Below are 24,896 nucleotides of genomic sequence, written 5' to 3'. Positions count from 1 at the left end.
TACTAAAATCCGAATTTATCTCATATTTTATTTAAAAAAATCACAACTAAATGCCCATGCTTGATTTGACCTTATTTATTAATAAAATAACCCAAATTAATTGGATCGTAGAAGAACTTGATAAATCGAGCAAAAACCCAAATCGCTCAAATTCTTCTGGCTTTTTCCCTTATGGTGCGAAACTACGTGCACAAGCGCGCTCTCGTGCAGCGGAGCACAAGGGAGCTTTGAGTTCTCACTGCTCCTTTAGGGGCAGCATGCCACCAAGCCGCATGCCACCAAGCCGCATCCTAAGGAGAACTCAAAGCTCCCCAATGCTCCGCTCGCCCTAGGCCCAGGCCTTTGTGGCCTCGCCACAAATCCAGGCTTGTTCAGATCAGGGTTGAAAGTACTTTTACCCCCTAGTCTGTTCATTCCCCTCCCCTGTCCTCCACTCTGCCATGGTGCATGTGTGCTCGGGGGTCGCATACCGTGGGGGGTCATCTTGGCTCTGCCCAGCTTCAGAGTAATTGTGTTAGATATGTGTCAAAGTACAAGTTCAACTGTACTTTTGATGTGCTGGCTGTAATTGCGTCTTGGGCAACTCCCACTGATGAATGCATTGATTCTGGTATTATCGGAAAAATGCTGCATTGTGGGAAAAAACATGAAGAATATGTTGGAAATTAGCACTTTGTAAATAGATGGTGCAGAGCTTAGATTGAAAGCTCCACTGGACAGGGATCTCTTCCTCTTGTCTTTTTGACACTTAGCTCTTAATCTTTTATGTTACTTAACTTTGTATTTATTAGCATTTATTATTTTGATGATCCCCGGTTTGTTAATTTTTTAATTACGTTGTGTCTATTAATGCATGCTGATGAATGCCTTTAATAAATGGAGCAGATATGCACATTTGGCTTCCCCTATGACTACAGCGCTGACTGCTTTAGTCAGTACTGTAATGATGAAGGGTAGGCTAGTGGTGCCACACTTCCCTTCCCATCCCCTAATTGCACAGCAGAGTGCAAGTTAGATAGTGGCAGGAGGTAGAGTCCTGCATTGGGTTGGGTACCAGCAGAATTCCTGAAGTGTGGTCAGGCTTCTGCTTAAAGTCTCCGATGCCCTGACAATGTGGGCAGTCTGTGGGTAACCCATCTGTGGGTACCCGGCTAAGATGCAGAACTGATCCCTCCCACTATGGCACATGTTTTTCCCTTATGTGTTTGAGCATGCTCTGAAGTGTTGTCTCTTCCAGTTTGCTATGATGCCACTTTCGGTTTTATGGTCCCAGATTGGGCCAGGTCTTGTAGCTGGTCTTGGTAGGGGGACATGTTGGGTGATAGATGCAGATCAGGTTGTGGGTCAGTTGGTCCAGGTCAGGGCATGGGACTGGCCAACTGGATTTTTGATCCAGCACTCATTGCAGAGAGCAGCATTTTCCCAGGTGCCTGGTATGTGAGCACTAGGGTGCTAGGGGGGTTTTGGAAAAAAATAAACAGGTGGCACGTTTTTTTATTTTTTTCCCAAAACTCACAAGTTAAAAAAAATGATTTTTTTATTATTTCTTTTAAATCCGGTTGGCAGCAAGCCAAATTCATTGATTAGAGAAACTGTGAGTAAGTTCAGGGTGAACTCAAAGGCTTTAGCAATAATAAATAATGCTCCTTTTGATATATGAAATAGATGCAATAATAGCAAAACATTTGTCAAACATATTCACTATTTGTATGGACTGAAAACTGCATTCAGTCAGTGTGCTTATTCCAGTCCCAGTTGGCACAGAAGTAAGTGGCAGCATCTTCAGCTTTTATTCCTTGGATAATTAATGTATATATATCTGATTTTTTATCCGAATCAAACCTGCTTTGGTCAGTGCCAGCATCATACTCAGGTTTAGCATCTGCAATATAGAGGATTCTCTTTAATCCTTCATTTTCTTTCTGTATATACCAATGAACAATTGAAGAGTCTGAGCTGTCCCTTTTCACTTGACATTTGATTCGGGCTATTGGAGCTCCTACTTCTGCTTTAGTTATGGAAAGATGAGGTTGATTTATGATGACCCATGGTGAAACATCTAGATGGTGCAAGTTGAAACGTAACAAATTAAACACAAAGTGAAAAATAGATTAACATTCTAGATATCTGAAATACAGTACCTGAATTTAAAAAAAGGACAAATACCCACCTGTTACAAACAACATTAAGATGGAAACCTTCAGCATTAACATTTTTCTAAGAATTGCTTACAAAATTAAAGTTATTGCTGCTTTACCAGCTTATCATTTGGGACTTGTTGCAGGTCTTATGTAACCACAACTTCCGTACTGATGTCATCAGTTTGTGTCGGTGCCACATTAAAGGGACTGTGATATGTATGCCGTGTATAGTATAGGAGATGGTAAATAGTTTATTAAAATAATTTTAGCTATTTTCTTCTTATTCTTATTTTATGTTCTTAATTGAGGACAATTATGTTCCCCAGTGGCCTGTTACTTAATACATACTGTATATTGTCTAAATATTAGTTTTAAGTCTTTAGATACATAGTTGGGATGCTTTGGACAGTTATATTCTGAGACAAGCTGCAGTCAGTATTCTTTTTTCTTGGTTTTGAAATTATTAAGCTTTTTCCTCAGCTTTTTGTTCAAGAAAGTAATAAACAAAGAACCCTCCTCATTGACTAAATGAGTGTTCCTATAAGGGCAAAAAAATACATAGATAAATACTTTTAGATAGAATCTGCCTTTGCTGTAACTGAATGTATGTAGTCATTACTGTAGGGATCCATAGGGTCAAAATGCCCCTGTGGCTTTATATCCCTACCCTTCCTCCTTTTTCCTAGTTGCTGGGCAAATGCCCATGTATCTAGTGTACATTTCATCTATCCAGTTATTGTCCAAGAGGTGTAATGACCACTTCCTACCACACTTCCATATAGTGTTTGGAAAGGGGTGGGTCTTCCTCATTGGCTGCTGGTGTCCTGATCGACTGTTTGTTACCATAGCTAGAGACAAGGTTATATCTGTCATAGACTCTCTAGGAGAATAAATTAGAGAGAACATATAGCACAAGCAGCTTTGTGCTCCATCAAGGATCTGTAGCAGGGAGTAGCTTCCCAAGGCTCCTAGATTTCCTTTAGTGAAGGGACCACAGTGGATAGGGTGCCAGGCTTAGACTCCTTCTCCCTGACCACTCCTCTGGGTGGGATCCGGACCACTTAAAGGTATGTATGGGGATGTTCCTTACTGCTTGACTACAATGCCTATGAGAGTCCCATTTCTCAGCTGTGTCATCCAACCTGTTTCAGCCTGCTAATATATTGCATATACCTCATGACTGTAAATATTTGCCTTTGTTTCACCATAACAACCTCCTGGGGTCCATTATTCCTATTTTTACTGCACAGTAGTTTGAAAGTTGTAGTTACACTACACCATTCCTGAAATCTTTCACTTAGCGAAGGCTCTAGCCTGAAGTGTTTGAGTTATATGTAACCGATGCTCTTATCACTAGCTGGACATTAATTTCTTTTGGTCTGCCTAGCCCAAGTTAGCATTATATTAAATTTGTATTTTATTATTATCCTTTTAAGCACTTGAAAACCAATCTGCACTGCATATTCTAAATGGGGCCTCACCAAGAGGATGAATTGCCCTCTCCTCCCATAAATATGATTCCCCGGGGCAAATTCACTAAGAATCGAAGTTGCGCCAGGCGCAACTTCGCCGCACTTCGCCAGACGAATTTTCGCCAGCGCTCCGCAAATTCACTAAAATCCGAAGTTGCGCACAGGGGTAGCGTAAGTTTGCAAAGTTGCGCTAGTGTTGATTCGCTATATAAAGCGAAGTTACGCTAGCGAAGGCTAATTTGCATACGGCGCGAAATTCAAATTTCAATGGAGGAACACGTATCTGCACTACAAATGCCTAGAAAACCTTCAAATCAGCAAATTAATATTTTATTTTGCCCTACACATGTGCCCACTGTCTAGGTAAGTTGCCATGAGTCAGGAAATGTAGGGGGGAGGAAGGGGAGCCCCAAAAAAATTTCGATCTTTTTCAGCCTATCAGCAATCATGTAGAAAACACGCCAGCGTTTTTTGGGACTTAGAAAAAAAATTGACTTTTTTTTAAACAATCCCTATCTACTCTATTGCGCTTCGCCAGGTCTGAGGTGGCGAAGGAAGTCTAGCGTAAAAGGTAGCGTTCAGTACACTGCGCAAGTTAGTGAATTTGCGTAGTTTCGTCGCTAGCGAAAATTCGCCTGGCGTAAGGTTGCGAAGTAACACTAGCGAAATTACGCCAGCGTTCGTTAGTGAATTTGCGCAGTAGCGAAAATGACAAACGCTAGCGAATTAACGCTAGCGTTCGGCGCTTCGCGCCTTAGTGAATTTGCCCCCCCATCTTTACAAGACAATACCCTGCTTGCTTTCTTGTTGCTGAATGGAGATATTTTCTGTGGGTAAGTCTATTAATTACAAGTACCCCCAGGCCCTTTTACGTTAAAGCGCATTTATACATCATTATATTATTTTTTAAATTTGATTTTGATTTACGAAATTTATCTGGCCCTTTAAGAACTCGAACTTCACTATTTGCTACCTTAAACCTGCTGAATTGCTGTCTTAGCCTACGGGGGACATCCTGGGATCTATTTAGAGTTGTTTGCTGCTTTCCTGACATTGAAAAAACTTGAATCAAATTTGAATTGAATTAGATTCAGATTCAATTCGAGTTTGTGGGTCGATCCCATTCACCCGAGTTTAAAAAATTTGAATTTTCTAATAAATTGCAGTTGGTCAAATTACGAGTTCATGTTTTAAATAACTACCATGAACTCGAAATTCGACCCTTGATAAATCTGCCCCTTAAAGTTACTTATAGGTCATGTTGATCGTTTTTCGAGAATGCAGAATTATATATAGTATGCAAAGTCAATGTTACAAAAAAAAAAAAAAGTTTAATTTCTGGTGTCAGTATCTTTTTAATATACACAGACCTTAGAGGCCAGTATAAAATATTGCAACCAGAAATAAAATATAAAAGTTTCATACAAAGATGTGTGTGTGTATATATATATATATATATATATATATATATATATATATATATATATATATATATATATTCTAAAAAAACACAATTAAATGCAGCTCATCCCTTTCCTTATTGAGTGCACGTGGTCAGGCTTGATATACAAATGATATATGCATAAGCTGACGCGCCCTGTCAAGGCAGTGTCCATGCGTCAGTCCTATCTAAGTGAAAAAGTATTATCTTTGGGGAGGTGGCGCTCTCCTTAAATGTTTACTCTCCCAACCCCTGCTTAATGGTGTCTTTGGAAGAGATCATGCTAAATAAAGAGAATAGCAGGTATGGTCTTTCTCCCCCCCCCCCAAAGATAATACTTTTTCCACTTAGATAGGACTGAAATTTAGGGTACTGTGCCTTATTTTGTTTGGGTAGAGAAACCCATACAGACCCAGTGGAGTGAGGGCCAGTCATCTGTTTAACCAGAGACTTTACAGAAACAGTTCTTTCATAGTTAAATTTTGTTTGACCTGTACTGTTGCCAAGCCTGCCAATAAAGTGCAATGAGAAATCTGCTTTAAATTGAAGCTCATTTTCTGTTTCATATCAGCCTATTCTCTATCAATACCAGTTTCAGCAAGACCCCACTATACAGAGTATTTCCTTGAAATAAATCAGTAGTGGTTCATTAATCATATTTACATCATTACATATATTACACCATAATTTGTTTTGTTTCAAAACTAAACAGTAGCTGTTTTAAAGGGGTTGTTCACATTTGAGGTAACTTTTAGTATGATGTAGAGAGTGATATTTGAGTCAATTTGCAATTGGTTTTCATTTTTTATTTTTTGTGGTTTTTGAGATATTAAGCTCTTTATTTAGCAGCTCTCCAGTCTGCTATTTCATCAATCTGGTTGCTAGGGTCCAAATGACCCTAGCAGCCATCCATTTATTTGAATAAGAGACTGGAATATGAATAGGAGAGGCCTGAATAGAAAGATGATTAATAAAAAATAGTAATAACAATAAATGTGTAGCCTTATAGAGCATTTGTGTTAGATGGGGTCAGTGACCCCCATTTAAAAGCTGGAAAGAGTCAGAAGAAAAAGGCAAATAATTCTAAAACTATACAAATAAATAATGAAGACCAATTAAAAAGCTGCTTAGAATTAGCCATTCTAGAACATACTAAAAGTTAATTTGAAGGTGAACCACCACTTTAAAGCTGTTTTAAAATTATGTTCTAATCATTACAAACATTCATCTAACCTGGATTATTTTTAATAACAGAAAATGTAGAACAGTGAGTGTGCTAAATAAAATGAAAACACTGAAAGCATACCATCTATTTGTACAAGCAGATAACTGCATTTAGTCAGTGTGCTTATCCCAGTTGGCACAGTAATAAGTGGCAGTATCTTTGGCTTTTATCCCTTGGATAATCAGTGTATATGTATCATTTTTGTTATCGGAATCAAATCTGCTTTTGTCAGTGCCAGCATCATACTCAGGTTTAGTATGTGCAATATAGAGGATTCTCTTTAATCCTTCATTTGCTTTCTGCATATACCAATGAACAGTTGAAGGGTCTGAGCTGTCCCTTTTCACTTCACATTTGATTCGGGCTATTGGAGCTCCAACTTCTGCTTTAGTTATAGAAAGATGAGGTTGATTTATAACGACCCGTGAGTAAACATCTAAAAGGTACAAGTAAAAACATGTTAGAAGATTAAATCAAATTTAACAAATTAAATACAAAAGTGAAAAAAGATTTACATGTCTCTGGAATTGAATCCAATCAAAATTTGAATGTAAGAAAAAGAGCAAATACTAACTTGCAACAAGCAATATTAAGACCCAAACTTTCAGCATCTTTCTACGAATTATTCACAAAATGAAAGTTATTACTACTCTGCCAGCTTATTATTTGTGATTTTACAGAAGGTCTAACGTAATGTAACCACAACTTCCGGGGTGATGTAATTACTAGTTTAATGTTTAGGTGCCACATTAAAGGGACTGTGCAGTGTACACTAACCCATGACTAAGAGATAGTAAATTGTTTATTAAAATAATTTAACAGTTTTCTTCTGAAGCCTAAGCCATATTTAGTCATTTTCCATTCTTGTTTTCCATTCTTGTTTTCCATTCTTAAGGACAACCATGGTCCCCAATGGCTTGTTACTTAGTATATTTAATACCGTAATTGTTGTAAACAAATATTTAGAAATAAGTGTTGCAGTACATGGGTACTACTGTGTTTTTGATGAATAACCACCCTTTATTTTTTACTTTATTTTACCTATACCTTGTATACACGAATGCGAGTTTTAACATTCTGTTATATAAATAAAGGCACCATCTTATTTAATAACTTCTGCCATCATTTATGTGCACTGTAATACAGATATGGGTATCACTTATCTGGAAATATCCAGAATATCTAGGAGGCTACACATTATGGGAAATCCATCTCCCATGGTGTTCATTTTATGTAAAAAAAATTGTTATTGTTTTTGTTTTTATTTGTAATTAGGTTTGCATCCTTTGTCAACTCAGCCAGGTGCAAAGTCCTGACATCAGGAGGAAGGCAAGTGGCATTAGAGGGTGCGTCAGTGACATTTGGGGGAATGGCTATGAAACAAACCCCCAATGTGGTAAAATGTGTATGGTGAAAGGGATGGAAGATTTAAACAATGAGGGTAGACTGTCAAAATTGGAGTTGTTCTCTCTGGAAAAAATATGCTTGCAAGAAGACATGTTTACTCTAAATAGAGGGTATTATAGACAGAAAGCAGGGGTCTTTTTTCCATAAATAGGATAATTGCACCACAGGCCACCCCTTTAGACTAGAGGAACAGAACTTTCATTTGAAGCAGTGTAGGTGGTTCTTCATTGTAAGGGTAATGAGGTTATGGAATGCACTGCTGGGTGATTGTGTGATGGCTGATTCTATTAATTCATTGAAGAGGCACTTGGAAGTTTTCTTGTATAAGCAAAATATCCAATGCTATTGTCATACTAAAATCTATAGTTAGAATAGATATTGGCATATATAATATATGTGAGTGTATGGAGGGGTTGTGTGAGTGTCTGTATGTATGGACCTGGGTTTCATTTGGAGGGGTTCAACTTGATGGCATTTGGTATTTTTTCAACTCAACTTAACTATGTAACAATGAATGAAAATTTCTACTCATAAGGCATTTGGATGTTTTCTTGGTCAAGCATAATATCCAATTCTCTTGTGATAATAAAATCTACAATTATTATAGATAAATAATGAAAAATTCTACTCATAAGGCATCCTGATTATCTTACTTGCTTTCATACATTTTTTTAGCTTTAGTGCAGTGATATATGTGGCATTTTTCCTTTGCCATGGTAAGAATTTCTGCAGGGAAAACAACTCATGTTGCGTAATTGCTCATCAGTACAAATGAAGCCATTTTTGCCTAATTACTTGCGTTTCAAGAGTTTTCTCTGCAATGATCCTCAGCACCCATTATGGCAAGGAATTTTCACCTTAAAGTTATCTTTTGGTTAAAGAATGCACCTTTTTTCAACTGTTTTTTAAATTCTTTTCAGTTTTCAAATGGGGGTCACTGACCCCAGAATTATTGCTCTGTGAGGCTACAATTCTATAGTGATCGTTAATTATACCTTTCTATTCATTCCCTCTTCTATTTATTTTCCAGTCTCTCCTTCAAACCAATACTGTAATAGGCTGCCTGGATTTGAACTGGGGGCTTGGTGTTCTGTCTGCTTTACCAATGCTCTATGTCAGCAGACAGCAAAGGCCCCGGTTCACTCTTATGGCTATGCTTTGTAACTGTAAATAGCCATGGCTTGCTTCACCTGTTGCCAATCTGGGCACAAGTGATCAATGCAAGCTTTTACTCTGGCTATAAAACCCTCTACCAAGCACCGTCTCAAGCACTGCCCAACGTAGGTCTATCTTCATAGTTCCTGGGTGCGCTTATATATTGTCTGATCCTTGTTCTTGACCATGCCGGTCTCTGACCTCCTCTTGCTTGCTGCCTGACCTGACCCTTGCCTGTTATTTGACTACTCTCCTGGATCCTGTTCTGTACTGCTTCCCCTGATTGGTATTGACCATGCTCCTTGTTCTCCATTCCAGTTACAAAGTTTGGTTCCTTTGCCTGCCCAGAACCCTCTCCTTGGTCCTCTCACGTTAAGACCTGGCAGCACCTGAGTAGAGGAGGGCTCCTCCCAAAGAGAAAGGTGGTGTCACGGTCGACACCCTAAACCAGAACTAGTGCCAAGCTCCCTGGTCTCGGCTCGGCTTCGCCAGTAGTGTGACCGCCTTTGGCTTCGGGAGGAGCCCTCGGCATAGTCAGATGCCACCTGGATTTTCGGAGAGGAGCAAGGCGAGGAGTTCTGGCAAGCAAAGGGACACGACAGTTATTAAAGCCAGTTAGGCCGAAGGTCGTGGTACAACAACGTAAGACAGATTCATGGTCAGACTGGCCGGGTCGAGGCAGGCAGATAGCTAGAATCGTCAGACAGGCAAGGGTCAAAACCGGGTAGTCAATAAGATGGGACGAGGCAGAATCGGAGTCAAATAACAGGCAGAGGTCAAACCAGAATGTCGAACAGAGGGGTTAAGCAGAATCAAGGTCGGTTTCAGGCAAGGGTCAGGTTCCAGAGATCAGAGTAGTCAAACAGCCAGGCAGGGGTCAAAACAGATAATCAGAAACAGATTCAAACAGAATAGCAATAGCTAACAGCACCAGGAACAAATCCTATCACGGGCAATGACATAGAAGAAAATGTCCCTTTAAATCCTATTTGAATTTCGCGCCATAAAACCAGAAGTGCGCGTGCGGCGCGCATTAGGAAGCTGCCATCGGCGGGGACGCCCGCCGCACCACCACTAGACCACCAGGGTAAGGATTCCTTACAGGTGGTTGTCAGGAACTCTTACCCTGGTGGTCTAGTGGTGCGACGGGGATGCCCGCCGTGCCGCTCCTCTTGCCGGCTTCCTCCTTAGTGGGCGCATCATGTGCATTCTCGCTATTTAAAGGCGCAGGCACACTGACGTATGGCGTCAGCGCGCAATGGCGCCAAATTCAAATATATTTAAAGGGACATTGTTTGCTGTGTGGTTGCCCATGATAGGTTTATTCCTGGTGCCTTGTACCTTGTGCTGTAAGCTTCTAGTCTGTCTTGATTCCTGTGTTTGACCCTGCCTGGCTATTTTGACTACTATGATCTCTGAAACCTGACCCTTGCCTGAAACCAACCTTGATTCTGCTTAACCCTCCTGATTGATCACCCGGTTTGACCCTTTGCCTGCCTGACGACTCTTGCTATCTGCCTGCCTCGACCCGGCCTGTCTGACCACGATTTTGCCTACTCCTGTCTGTACCGTGACCTTTCGCCTTAAAAACTTATACAGTCGTGCCCCATTGCTGGCCAGAACTCCTGCCCTGTACCTCTTGTTTAAGTCCAGGTGGCATCTGAGTAAGCTGAGGGCTCCGTCAAAGCCAAAGACGGTCACACTACTGGTGAAGCACGAGCCGAGACCAGGGGGCTTGGCATTTGTTCTGATATTGGGTGCCGACCGTGACAGTGGTTGTTATAGGCAGAAGAGTGAGCCGTGACCGGGACCTTGGCGCTAGTTCTGGGTTTGGGACTTCGATCGTAACAAATACGTAGCTTTAAAGATAAATCAGACAGCAGCTATCTGGCCTATATATAGATAAGTATTAAAAAGTAGCAATAACAAACATTTTAGGCTACTGAGCAATAGTTCTGTTATTTACAGACTACTGGGGTTGCTGACCCCATTTAAAAGCTGGAAGTAGGCAGATGAGGAAGGCAAATAATTCCAAAACTATTACAGTGTAAAAATGTTTCCTAGACAAAGGACATTCATATATATGCCCCTTTGACTTCTATAGAATCTTGACAGTGTTAAGTGGCAGAATATTCAGGATCTGCTGCATTTATACTACTATGTTTTCTGGACATGATATGTAATGGGCATACTCACTGACTCTGCTCTAATGGGAATCAATCAGGCATGTGCAGTAGGCACCTCTTTGAGGTATTCATAGTCGGAGAAAGAAGGAGAGCTCAGAAAGCGAAAGGGAAGTAACTTAAAGAGCTATAGTTGAACCTTGCTGCAAAACAGGACACAAGCCTCTTTTCTTTTTTTTAATACGAAAGCCTCTTTTTATTTGATTACATGAGGCAGTCTGAAGCATACTCCTATAATGAAATGAAAAACTTCAACCTATAAGGCTCTAATTTCCCTTAAAAATGTCTCCCTTTATAATGTTCATGCTTTTTAATTCAGTTTCATAAATCTGTTATAGAGCGGCAGTGACAGTTGCCAGATGCTTTTAAGGAGGGAAATGTTCTAGATATAGTATGAACTGGACTATAACAATAATACCCCTCTACAATTGAATTGCTTTCAAACAAGGAGATTTTGTGAATTCTGGCTGTATGATGGTGTCTATTGTGAAATATTGGATTGGATACCCGGGTGATTATTAAGAAACCTGTTATCCAAAAAGCTCTGAATTACCATCTCCTATAGACTCCATTTTATCCAAATAATCCAAATTTTTGAAATTATTTCCTTTTTCTCTGTAATAATAAAACAGTATTTTGTTCTTCATCTAAACTAAGATATAATTAATCCTTACTGGAAGCAAAACCAGCCTATTGGGTTTATTTAATATTTACATGATTTTCTAATAGACTTAAGGTATGAAGATGCAAATTACTGAAAGATCTGTTATCCAGAAAACTCCAGGTCCCGAGTATTCTTGATAACATGATACCTGTAATATAAGAGGTTGTGACCTTCTACATCTATTGTTTTTAGAAATACAGTTTTAGAACTATGTGCTATTTATATACACATTTATTGCAATCACTGCCACTTTGTAAAATTGTTATATATATAAAACCTTTTTCATGACACTGTCACTTTAAAATTTAAATACTAAATAGGGTTGGTATATGTGGATGCCACTAAAGGGGCTTGTTACTGGTACTGGTTTAAACTTGGAAAGTGATTGTATGAGCATTTTGATAAAGGTCCTAAGGAGGACCAAAATGATGGTCTGATGTACATACACTAAACACAGATGATACATTCACCAGACAATGCTGGGTACAGGCTGACTTACCTGTCTGTCTAATGACATTGTAGCAGCAGCAACTTGTTAGTTTCCCTTGAGAAAGTGGACAGGTTTGACTAAAAAGTTGGGCTACTAATAAAAGTAATATTTTAATTTTCGTAGAGTACTTTACTATGGGGCCGATTTACTAAAACTGTGATTTCTTTTTTTTTTTTTCATGAATTGTATTTTTCTCTAAAGATGTGTATTTTATTAAGTGTAAAAACCATCATAATCTTTAATTCAAAACTGCGCCAAGTTAAAGTAGTGGAGGTCCAATACAAGTGAATGGGAGTTGAGCTAATCCTATTGACCTTTTTAAATCGTTCAGACTTGTAGGGGCAGGTATATCAAGGGTCAAATTGCAAATTTAAAAAACATTGAAATTCGACCAACTGAAATATATTAAAAAATCAAAGTTTTTTTTGCGGGTGAATAGTCCGTATTCTTTAGAATTCGTCTGAATTAGAATCGTACAAATAATAGCACATTCAAAACATACAATTTGAAGTTTTTCTAAAATAAAAAAATTTGATTTTTCAAAGTCCACCAATTGACTCCAAGTGGGTTTTAGGAGGTCCCCCATAGCCTAAAACAGTAATTCGGCAGATTTTAGATGGTGAATGGTCGAAGTCGAATTTTTAAAAAAACAGTATTTGATAAATTTCGATATTTGAATTTTCTAATTTGATGTCACGGTCGGCACCCTAAACCAGAACTATTGCCAAGCTCCCTGGACTCGGCTCAGCTTCACCAGTAGTGTGACCGCCTTTGGCATCGGGAGGAGCCCTCAGCGTACTCGGATGCCACCTGGACTTTTCGAGAGGAGCAAGGCGAGGAGTTCTGGCAAGCAAAGGGCACGACAGTTGTTAAAGTCAGTTAGGCCGAAGGTTGCGGTATAACAGGATAAGACAGATTCGTGTCAGACTGGCCGGGTCGAGGCAGGCAGATATGTATATTAAATAAGATTTCATTTTTTAATGCTTTTACTGGACTCCACGGTGCTCCGCTGTTTTTTCTTTTCCTTGGAATGTATTCGACCGCATGGGATGGCGGCAGGGTGTGCAGCACGTTAAGTCCACTAAAATACAATTTTTCTGGACTATTAGATAGCTAGAATCGTCAGGCAGGCAAGGGTCAAAAACCGGGTAATCAATCCAAAGGAATGAGTCAGAATTGGAGTCAAATAACAGGCAGAGGTCAAACCAGAATGTCAATCAGGAGGGTTAAGCAGAATCGAGGTCGGTTTCAAACAAAGGTCAGGTTCCAGAGATCAGAGTAGTCAAACAGCCAGGCAGGGTCAAACACAGACAAGAAGCTTTTCAGCATAAGGTACAAGGCACCAGGAACAAAACCTATCACGGGCCATGATAACAGTAGGAATATCCCTTTAATACTTTAAAATTTCGTGGCATTGCGCGCTGACGTCATCACGCCAGCGCGCATGCGCCTACAAAACCCGGAAGTGCGCGCCACGCACGCACTAAGAAGGAGCCAGCACTAAGAAGAGGAGCGGCGTGGCGGGCGTCCCCGCTGCTGGCGTGGCGGGCATCCCCGCCGCACCACTAGACCACCAGGGTTAGTCTTTTTCATTGCATTTGAATTTGAACAATTCCCTAGATGAGGTACACAAATATTAGCTCGAAATTCAAATTTTTTTCATTTGAATTTTCACTTCCACCTTTGATAAATCTGCCCCTTAGAGTTTTTCGGATATTTTGTCGCTAGTAATTGTCTGAAGAACTCAATTATTAGAGGTATTAGAGATATTTTTCTTTTTTTTTCAGACTGTTCAGTGTTTTTTTCCATTTCTATTTTTTATTCAGATCTTTTAATAATTTTCATGGCATTTTGATTTTAGAGAAATAAAGTTTAATTGTGGTTTCAAAAAAGCTCTAATACAATACACTAAAATTCGAGCTTTAATAAATGGGCCTCCCTGTTGTTTTCTAGAAATACTGTTTCTTAGCACCCAGGTATTTGATTAATAGTCATGAGTGCTTCATCCAGGACTGTGTATATATATATATATATATATATATATATATATATATATATATATATATATATATATATATATACAAATCCAAAAGGGTGCACTCCGTAGACAAGGGTAATACCTGGGTGCTCGTCTGAATGAAGTAATCATAGAAGCAAAAAGTAGCGACACTCAAAGGTTTTTCTTCGTGGTGCAAAATAGATTTATAGAGCACAATAAATCTATTTTGCACCACGAAGAAAAACCTGTGAGTGTCGCTACTTTTTGCTTCTATATATATATATATATATATATATATATATATATATATATATATATAAATATATAAATATATATATATCTGCAAAAGGATGGAAAGGCGGCACTCTGGTTAAAAGAGAAGAAGGTGTTTTATTGCAACAGGTCACAAACCAACATGTTTGTGACCTTTTGCAATAAACCACCTTCTTCTCTTTTAACCAGAGTGCCGCCTTTCCATCCTTTTGCAAGTCTGATTACAGTGGGAACGCTGGTGGCTGAGCACCCGGTTCACCATAATGGAGTTGCGTTAATTTGAACATACAGGGGGTGAGTCTAGAGCGGGCAAAACCCTCTTTTTCCACTTTGTGTATAATATATACAGTATATATATATATATAAAACTGCACTAACAGGTCTTCAAAAAAAAGCCGCAAAAGGCTGTGATTTATTTCTCCGACGTTTCGGCTACAACTTTTGCCGTCCTCAGGAAGAACGTTCTTCCTAAGGACGGCTAAAGTTGTAGCCGAAACGTCTGCTGTGAAAAATAAACCACAGGCAGGAGCCTGTTAAGTTTTGTTGCTAACCTGAGTCTCCTACAGTCATCTGTGGAACTGTTTTGCCTGACCCCATCATACAGATTGCACTCCATAAATCCATTATCAACATTTTTATGTAAGCACTGTCACAACAGCTGGGAAAGTTGTAGCGAGTGTGAACATTTCCCCCTTGGTTTCTTACCTGTTGGTATTGTATATTGATAGAAATAATTGTGTTTTATTTACGTGTCTTGGTGCTGTCTAATGTGGGAATCTGTTTCCTAATTCCTAGGTCATCCCAATGTTTTTATCTAAAAATGATCACATTTGTCTGGATTGGTGTTAAAAGTCTGTCTCCAGCCTTACGGTAGAGTCCATCCTGGGTACTTTCTAAACAAATACAGGACCAGTCTAATACATTTGCACTTCTTCTACACAAGTGACTGTCTTTTTTTAATATTCTCACCAATATAAACATTTGTATAGCTTGGATTTGTTTTGATAACCAAAAATCTAGAGCGTGAGTGTGTTAAATAAAATGAAATCAGATTCAAAGCATCTTATGTATTTGTACAGACTGGGAGCTGCATTCAGTCATTGTGTATCCCAGTCCCAATTGGCACAGTAGTAAGTGGCAGCATCTTCAACTCTTATTTGTTGTATTATCAATGTATATATATCTGAGTTTTTGTCAGAGTCAAATTTGTTTTCTTCAATGCCAGGATCATAAGTAGGTTTTAAATCTGCTATATACAGGAGCCTTTTTATTGCTTCATTTTCTTTCTGCATATACCAGTGAACAATTGAAGAGTCTGTACTTTCTCTTTTTACTTGACATTTGATTCGGGCTGTTGATATTCCTGTTCCAATCTTTGTTAGGGAAAGAAGAGTCTGTTGAATGATGACCCGTGGGTAACCATCTACAGTACAAAAAAGTGCAAAAATCAAAATACAGTATAGAGTATACAGTAGCAATAAGAAGCCAAATGAACAGGTTTAGCTTACAGAGGTAATGCCTAAGAGAAAACCTAACAAGGTAATGCAAATAAATGCTTAATACCTACATAGTACTAAAATCATAAAGACTGATAACTTTAGTAGAAACATTCTATATTCACTTCTGAGATTCTGCTTCTAAATGCAGCTATAGTGCTTAAACTGTGCCTTTATTGCTTATAGTGAGGAGTGTAAGCTAACCACTGTTTCCGCTCTGATGCTATCAGCCTATCCTGCAAATGCTAGTTAAAAGGTCATACAAGTCCAAAGCCTGGGGTAAAATAGTCTCACTTTTGAACAATTTGTTTGTTATACATTTTGTTTTTGAAGCTTAGATAAAGAAATCATTTTCTGTGTTTAGATATTACGTAATATTTTCTTATCAGTTCCTCATTGGTGTCTTACAAAGGCTGCAAACTTAGGTGAGAGAACAAAGTTAATTTCAGCTTTTTTTTCAGTCAAACAGTATTGACATTGTAATGAAAGGGATTTTAAGTTTTACGGATTGGTAGAACTTGACAACAACTGATGTTAATTTACAAATGTAACTTTTGTGGACATCAATAAATTAATTTAGTATGTGAGAGACTTTTTATTTTTGGGTTTAACCTAAAGAAAGGTTACTTAAATGGGAAATATCTAATTTATCAACATTCCCAATAAATGGGGCTTGTGCAGAACATTGTTTGCCTATTGCTTTAATTAAAGAATATCTATTTTTTTTTTTTTTTGCACAAAACAAGAAACCACTTTCACTTCCCAACTTCCTGTCTTCCTTATGAGGAGTCACTGCTTGCAAAGGAGAAGGTAGTGAAACAATTTACTAACTCCTTAAAGCTTAACTAAAGTTACACCTTAGGGAAGGAAAGGGTTTGTTTATACAGAGCCAATTATCTACATTAGTGCAGAGTAGGTTTCTGAATACATTTTAAACACAAGTATTTATTGTGCTCATGTTGAGCAAAGGTGCAAATAAGTATATACTGTCCAACGGGGTGGTTCACCTCTAAGTTAACTTTTAGTATGTTATAGAATGGCTAATTCTAAGCAACTTTTCAGCTGGTCTTTCTTTTTTCTCTTTTAAAGTTTTTGAATTATTTGCCTTCTTCTGATTGGGGTCACTGACCACAAATGCTCTGTATGGCTACAAATGTATTGTTATTGCTCATTTTCATTACTCCTCTTTCTATTCAGCCCACTCTATTGATATCCCCTCTCTCTTATTTATTCAATACATGGTTGCTAGGGTAATTTGGACCCTAGGAACCAAATTATTGAAATTGCAAACTGAAGAGCTGCTGAACAAAAAGCTAAATAACTCAAAACAACACATAATAAAAAAAAATAAAAACCAATTGCAAATTTTCGCAGAATAACACTCTCTATATCATACTAAGGGGGTTATTTACTAAGCTCCGAATACCCGAAATTCCCCGAAATCCGAAAAATTTGTGATTTTTTTTTTTATAAAATCGGACTCCAAAAAATCACAAATTTTTCCAAAAACATGCCCGAATATAAAAACACGGCATCTCAAACCTGTCGAGGTTGCATAAAAGTCAATGGCAACAGTCCCATTGATTTTTGGTTGTGTTGGGGGTTTCGGGCAATTTCACAATGTTTTCAGAGCTTTTGGGTGAAAACTCTGAAAAATTCGGAGATTTCAGGGAAAATTCACGAAAAAATCGTGAAAATTTGAGCTTTTCCAGCAAAGCAAATTTTCGGGAAAATGTAATAATAAATAAGTGTTAAAAACCAGAGCGGGTTAGATCGGAGTTTGTAGCAGCTGATATTGAGATAAATTCGGACCTTGATAAATAACCCCCTTAAAGTTAATGTAAAGATTAACAAACCCTTTAACAATTTTTTTACACTCGTGCTTAAATCTGTTGGGTAATTGATTATATACCCGATGGGATAGCCTGAAGTTTAGGTTATTTAATTGGCTATATAATCCAAGAATAATTTCGAATAGAAAAGATAGCTGTGACTGCATCCTGTATGTCTAGTTTAAACAGCAAGGATTTTAAAAGCATATTCATAGGGGGTTATTTACTAAAATCCGAATGTATCTCATTATTTAAATAAACCCACCACCAACCTCCCATGCTCTATTTTACCTTATTTATTATTAAAAAAAAGCTCGATTTAATCGGTTCTGGTAAAAACCCGCTAAAATAGAGCAAAAACCCGAATCTGTTCTTTTTCCTGAATCGCTCAATTTTTGCCGAAGAGCCCGAAATGGTCAGATTTTCTAGCTAGTTCCAGAACAGACTACAGAAACTTCCAATTTGTATAAAATCGGACTCCAAAAAATCACGAATTTTTCCAAAAACATGCCCGAATATAAAAACACGGCATCTCAAACCTGTCGAGGTTGCATAAAAGTCAATGGCAACAGTCCCATTGATTTTTGGTTGTGTTGGGGGTTTCGGGCAATTTCACAATGTTTTCAGAGCTTATGGGTGAAAACTCTGAAAAATTCGGAGATTTCAGGGAAAATTCACGAAAAAATCGTGAAAATTTGAGCTTTTCCAGCAAAGCAAATTTTCGGGAAAATGTAATAATAAATAAGTGTTAAAAACCAGAGCGGGTTAGATCGGAGTTTGTAGCAGCCGATATTGAGATAAATTCGGACCTTGATAAATAACCCCCTTAAAGTTAATGTAAAGATTAACAAACCCTTTAACAATTTTTTTACACTCGTGCTTAAATCTGTTGGGTAATTGATTATATACCCGATGGGATAGCCTGAAGTTTAGGTTATTTAATTGGCTATATAATCCAAGAATAATTTCGAATAGAAAAGATAGCTGTGACTGCATCCTGTATGTCTAGTTTAAACAGCAAGGATTTTAAAAGCATATTCATAGAGGGTTATTTACTAAAATCCGAATGTATCTCATTATTTAAATAAACCCACCACCAACCTCCCATGCTCTATTTTACCTTATTTATTATTAAAAAAAAGCTCGATTTAATCGGTTCTGGTAAAAACCCGCTAAAATAGAGCAAAAACCCGAATCTGTTCTTTTTCCTGAATCGCTCAATTTTTTGCCGAAGAGCCCGAAATGGTCAGATTTTCTGGCTAGTTCCAGAACAGACTACAGAAACTTCCAATTTGTATATGGACCTCTGACCTTGATTTATACACAACCTAGGCAGGTGTGAGATGGTGGAGTCTGGCTTTTTACAGCATTAGACTTTAATAAGTCTTGAAAAATTCAGAGTTTAGTAAATAACTCCTTAGTGTGAAGTGTAAAAATTAAAAGCAACTCAAAATATTGTCAAAACAGTTTTCTGTTGTCCTGGGTTTTGTGTCCTTTATATGCTGCCTCTTGGGGCTATATTGTTGCATTTTTTTTAACCTATAATGTCCACTTATTTCTTTTTTTTGTGTTACAAGTGGTGGGGCTGATTTATGGAAGTTATAAATAAACCTCTCGTTTGTGAAAATTGCTGAGTACAGTACTATTTCTGACATTTTTTCCTTGGTGTTTTCGTTGAGGAAAAGTTTAATAATTCAATCTTTCAATATTTTAGCAATTTTTTTTTTGAGAGAACACTTGAATTTTTTTTTTCTTGCCAATCATGACTTTGCCATAGGTGGGCATTGTGAGACTTTATCATGCACAAGTACTTTAGTCTGGATCCACTTTTGTTACGCTTGCTTAAGGTGCCCTTAGGCGGAAATGTTTTTAAGAACAACATTTTTGAATGAAAATTTCTACAGGGCACTTAATGTCCTTTCTATAATTAAAACCTTAAATTTTTTTTTTTTTACATTTTTTTGCCCATTTTTAAATGTATATGATGATCGTTGGCATACAAAATATGTATGCTCTACAATTTGCTGTGCATAGTGGGATAATTGCTTGTAGGTGAAAGTCTGATAAAGCAATTTAATTCTCAGTATTTTTGCCCAGTGGAATGGCTGCACTGTAACAAATCCAGTGTAAGGTGTACAAAGCAGCATTAGGGGGCGCACTATAGTCCTGTCCTTGTAGCTCGTGTCCTCTGTTGTTCTCTAAAATCACTCCCTAAAGAATGTAGGTGTCTGCACTCACGTCCATAGGGGTCGTGAGAGCAGACACCTAGTTCTTCCCCCCCCTTCTCATGAATATAGTACTGATAAATGCAATCAGAGATATATTTTTTGGGGCAGCCGTATCGCTCTGAAACACAGTGTAGAGATCTAAAGCAATTCTGCAATGCAGGAAGGCAGTGTTAAAAATGAAAAAAAATTGTCATATTGCACTCTTTTTTTTGCAGTTTTACAGTATCTATGAAGTAAAAACTTGCCCCCTTTATTCAGGGTTGGACTGGGGGGCCCTGGGCCCACTGGTGCTGCTGACCCAGGGCCCCCCTCCGGACCCCTGCCTTACGATGCGCCCAAGTGTTTTTTAATGTGCGTACCTTTATTGTTGAATATATTCTTACCAGAAAAAAATTCATTCATGAGTTAGTCTTATGTGTTGACGGATACTGATAATGCAGAACCTATTCTGGACCTTGCTTTCCCGATACTAGAGGAAATGCTTCACTTTGGACAGTTTTTTTTCTGTAACTTAGTAAGAGATAAGGAAAACCATAAACGTACACATACAGTAGCTGAAAAGTTTAATACTGGAGATTTTACCTTAAAGGGGTTGTTCACCTTTGAGTTAACTTGAGTGAACTTTTTAGTATGATGTAGAGAGCAATTTCCAATTGGTTTTCATTTTTGATTAGTGGTTTTTGAGTTATTTAGCTTTTTATTCAGCAGCTCTCCAGTTTGCAATTTCAGCAATCTTACCCTAACAACCATGTACTGATTTGCATTAAAGACTGGAATATGAGTAGGAGAGGCCTAAAAAGAAAGATCAGTAATAAAAAGTAGTGATAAAAAATAATTTGTAGCCTTGCAGAGCATTTGTTTTTAGATGGGGTCAGTGACCCTCTTTGAAACCTGCAAAGAGTTAGAAGAGAAAGGCAAATAATGAAAATAAGCTGTAAAAAACAAATAATGAAGACCAATTGAAAAATTGCTTAGAATTGGCCATTCTATAACTTATATATATTAAAAGTTAAAAGTGAACCACCCCTTTAAGTATCATTCTTATTTTTAGAAAATATTAATATGTTTTAATGCTCTAGTAAGCAAAATTATCAATGTAATTATTACAACGTACCTATAACAAATACCAGCCAGTCGGGACACATTGGGTGACATCTGGAGTTTTACAGACACTTTGTTTGTCTATAAAGCTCTATAAGTTCCAAAACTTCCTGTATATATGCAGATACAGCAGGACTGTGTAGCCATCTGCAGGTGTAAAATATCTACAGTTAAAGCTTTCCTTAAAAAAAAAAAATCTAGTATCACTGAAAAACAACATAATTTCTTTTGACAAACTAGAGATTACAACTATTTTGTAAAGAGTGATACAGTTCCAACATTTTCTTTCGGTTATTTTAGTGATCATGAGAACTTGGTGGTATTGATATAAAATGTATTGTTCAGTAGTTATCCAGCGATACAAAATTATTTCCCACAGTTAATAAGTTTTGTATTTGTAACTTAAATTAAGCCTGTCCCCCCCCAAACCCACTCTAGATATTAACCAGACATCTTTATTTGATGTATACGTTACTATAATGTCTTACAGTACGTATTATATATTTTAACACAAAAGGTTGCCACCGTTTCATTCGGACAGCCATATTTTCAGAAGGGTTGTCCAAGCAAAAAATGCCTGTCCAGATTTCCAAATTGGGAAATCCAGAAGGACTTTGAATTGAATGGCAAAGTTATCTGCCAATCACTGATCTCCATGTCATAACCACACTTCCTGATAGCCAATGAAACATCACCAGTCCCATCCCTGATGTCATACATTAACCCCTGTCATCATTGGCCATGTTCCCCCGCCTGTACCCTGGAGCTGAAAAAAGTGGCAGCTCTATATTAATACAGAAAGTCACCATTTAACCATTTTTTCCATGGGGCAGAGGAAAATAAAATATTATATAAAAAAAATACTCACCAACTTATAAATGTTTGTTACATCTTCCAAAGATATTCAAGGGGATGAAACCCCTTGGGTCAACTAAAAAATATTTCTGGAAGTCACACAGCCTGCCTTATCTCTACCCCACTGTGCATGCACAATGCAAGTCTGCGGAGCCTTTACTGTATATTCCAGTATTCCTATTTCTCAGAAAAACACATTTTTATGATGATGAATATGAATTTTTATTTTTTCGAGACTGCTTTTTGCAGTATATTTCTTAAACTTCACAATGTTAAATCAAGGGTTTATCTCCTGAAATGCCACACATCTACTACCTGCCCAGTGTGGGGTAACAGGTCAAAGAAAATCATACCTTTTAAAGGGGGGGTTCACGTTCAGGTTAACGTTTAGTATGCTATAGAATGGAGCATTCATAGCAGCTTTTCACCTGATTTATTTATTTATTTTTAATTGCTTACATTCTTCTGACTCTTTCCAGCTTTCAAATTGGGATCACTGACCCCAGCAGCCAAAAAAACTATTCCTCTCTGAGGCTACAATTAGGGATGTAGCGAACTGTTCGCTGGCGAACTAGTTCGCGCGAACTTCGACTGTTCGCGTCCGCCGAATGTTCGCGAACGTCGCGCGACGTTCGCCAATATGAGTTCGCGAAAAATCGTTCGACCATTCGATTCCTTCGACCGCTAAAATCGAAGGATTTTCGTTCGAATCGAACGATCGAAGCCATTCGATTGAATGAAATCATTCGATAGAATGGCTTCGATCGTTCGATTCGAATGAAAATCGTTCGATCGAACGATTAAAATCCTTCGATCGTTCGAATCGAACGATTTTGCGGGTGTTCGAAGTTCGCGAACTGTTCGCATTTTTTGCCGGTGTTCGCGAACGGCGTTCGCGAACACATAAACGGCAGTTCGCTACATCCCTAGCTACAATGTTTATTACTTATTGTATTACTTATCTTTCTTTATAGGCCCTCTCCTATTCATATTCCTGTCTTTCTTTCTAGCAGCCTGCCTGGTTGTTGGACCCAAGCATCCAGATTGCTGCTATTCTGCAGAGCTGCTGAATAAAAGCTACTCCCCCATTTACTCTATGACTTGAGGGCATGCTCATTAACCCTGTCAACTCTGCATGCTGTCTGGGGGTAATCTTTGACTCCCCCCTCTCTCTCTCTCTCTCTCCTTCTCTGATCGTATTAACACCACTGTCAAAACCTGTCTTTTTGTTATGCGATATTGCCAAAATCCATCCCTTTCACAGCTAAAAGGCTTAAGCATGCTCTCATCCTATCCCAACTTCATTACCGTAAACCTTTACTAACTGGCCTCCCAACTCCCACATCTCTCCTCCCTACAGTCTGTATTAAATACTGCTGCCCGAATTTTCCTCCTGTCATCCAAGAGAGTATAGGCCCGCCCACTGCAAAAGTCCTTATTATGGCTACCCATAAAACAAAGAATAACTTACTCCTCCTCATACCCTTCCATGCCCTTTTTTTTCCTCTGCACTAGGGTTGCCACCTCACCCCTTTAAAACCAAATACATATAGAATACACAGCCTACATGTCTAATTAGCAATTCATTTAGATGCATGGGTACACATAAATCGGTTCAGTCTGCAGCATACATCTAAATGAATAGCTAATTAGCCATTCCATATGTGTTCGGTTTAATTGAGGTGGCAACCCTACTCTGAGCCTTAGTCCATCTCTTCTCTTGTGTCTCCATATGTTCCTGGCCAACTCCTCCACTCCTCTCAGAGCCACCACTTAAATGCACCCCACTACTACTGATGGTTTCCAACCTTATTGCTCCTTAAATTTGGAATGCCATCCCTGAATTTTCTTCAGAGAGAAACTGCCCCCATTCTCTGCAGAACTAAACTCAAAGACTATCTCTTAGAAAACCTGCATAACACCTGAACTGGGAACATATATGGCAGAGTCACCCACTGTAACCTGCAGCACTTATTATCTCCCTATTTGTGTCTGTAAGTTACCCTCCTATTTAGACTTGACCCTAAGCTCAACCTTATTGTAACTGGGAATGTATTAACCTTGTACCAGGCCTGTAGTCATGCAAATCAGTTGTATATTGAATTTATTGTCTGCCTTCTGTCTGTTTGTTTTTTCCAAGGATATTTGCTGGGTAACAATACTTGTGCACAACTTTTACCCATCAATATATTTATAACAAAGACATTGTACCTTGAACTTTGGACTATTGCTGTTCCAAAATCTGCTGCTTTTACTTGACTCAAAAGATTTGATTCATATATCAAAGCAGATATTTATATTGTAAATGATTATAAAACCCCTATGCTACAGTAAGCAAAGTTGCCCCCTTTCATCACTGTTGTTTAACATTTCTTTGGAGCCAAGAAACCAAAGTATTAAGTGTGTTTGATAAAGTTTCACATTCACTTTCAATCTCTTTAAATATTAACAAAAAAATCCTAAGAGTTAGTTCAAGTACAAAATTATTCATAACAGGATTTATTTACAGCAAAATATAGTGGGTCTTAAGGTTAAAAAAATATTGTTAATTCGCATATAAAGTTCTTTGTCTGCTTTGTGCTTCTGGATTACAATTGGTGTAATGTTTTGCCCAAATAGTCACCATAAAGTCTTTGAATAATTCCTCAAGGTGCAACTTAAATCTCCCGATACCAATCAATCCACTAGGTTAATGCATTGTATACAAGGCTTCTAAATCAGAAGTTATTCTATGTGCACCCTAGTCTTAAGATATTACTAGTGATGGGCGAATTTATTCGCCAGGCGCGAATTCGCGGCGAATTTGCGTGATTTAGAATTTTTTTCTAAAAAACGTACGCCGGCGTCAAAAACGGGCGCCGGCGTAAAAAACGGGCGCTGGCATAAAAAAACGGGTGCTGTTTCGCGAATTTTTCGACGTTTTGCGAATTTCGT

The 24,896-nt window shown here is 38.2% G+C and overlaps 2 gene segments (V, D, J or C); both read right to left on the bottom strand.

Annotated features, from left to right (window-relative positions):
- Positions 1-6,283: 6,283 nt before the first annotated feature.
- LOC121394643 lies at positions 6,284-6,893 on the bottom strand. The segment is given in 2 exon segments: positions 6,284-6,715; positions 6,854-6,893. Coding segments are annotated over 2 exon segments (363 nt in total).
- Positions 6,894-15,434: 8,541 nt separating this feature from the next.
- LOC121394642 lies at positions 15,435-16,098 on the bottom strand. The segment is given in 2 exon segments: positions 15,435-15,873; positions 16,018-16,098. Coding segments are annotated over 2 exon segments (369 nt in total).
- Positions 16,099-24,896: the final 8,798 nt, after the last annotated feature.

This window comes from Xenopus laevis, chromosome 6L (genome assembly GCF_017654675.1).
Source record: "Xenopus laevis strain J_2021 chromosome 6L, Xenopus_laevis_v10.1, whole genome shotgun sequence".
Lineage (NCBI taxonomy): Eukaryota > Metazoa > Chordata > Amphibia > Anura > Pipidae > Xenopus > Xenopus laevis.
Note: the sequence above shows the minus strand (reverse complement) of the source record. Positions and strands in the feature narration are given on the sequence as shown.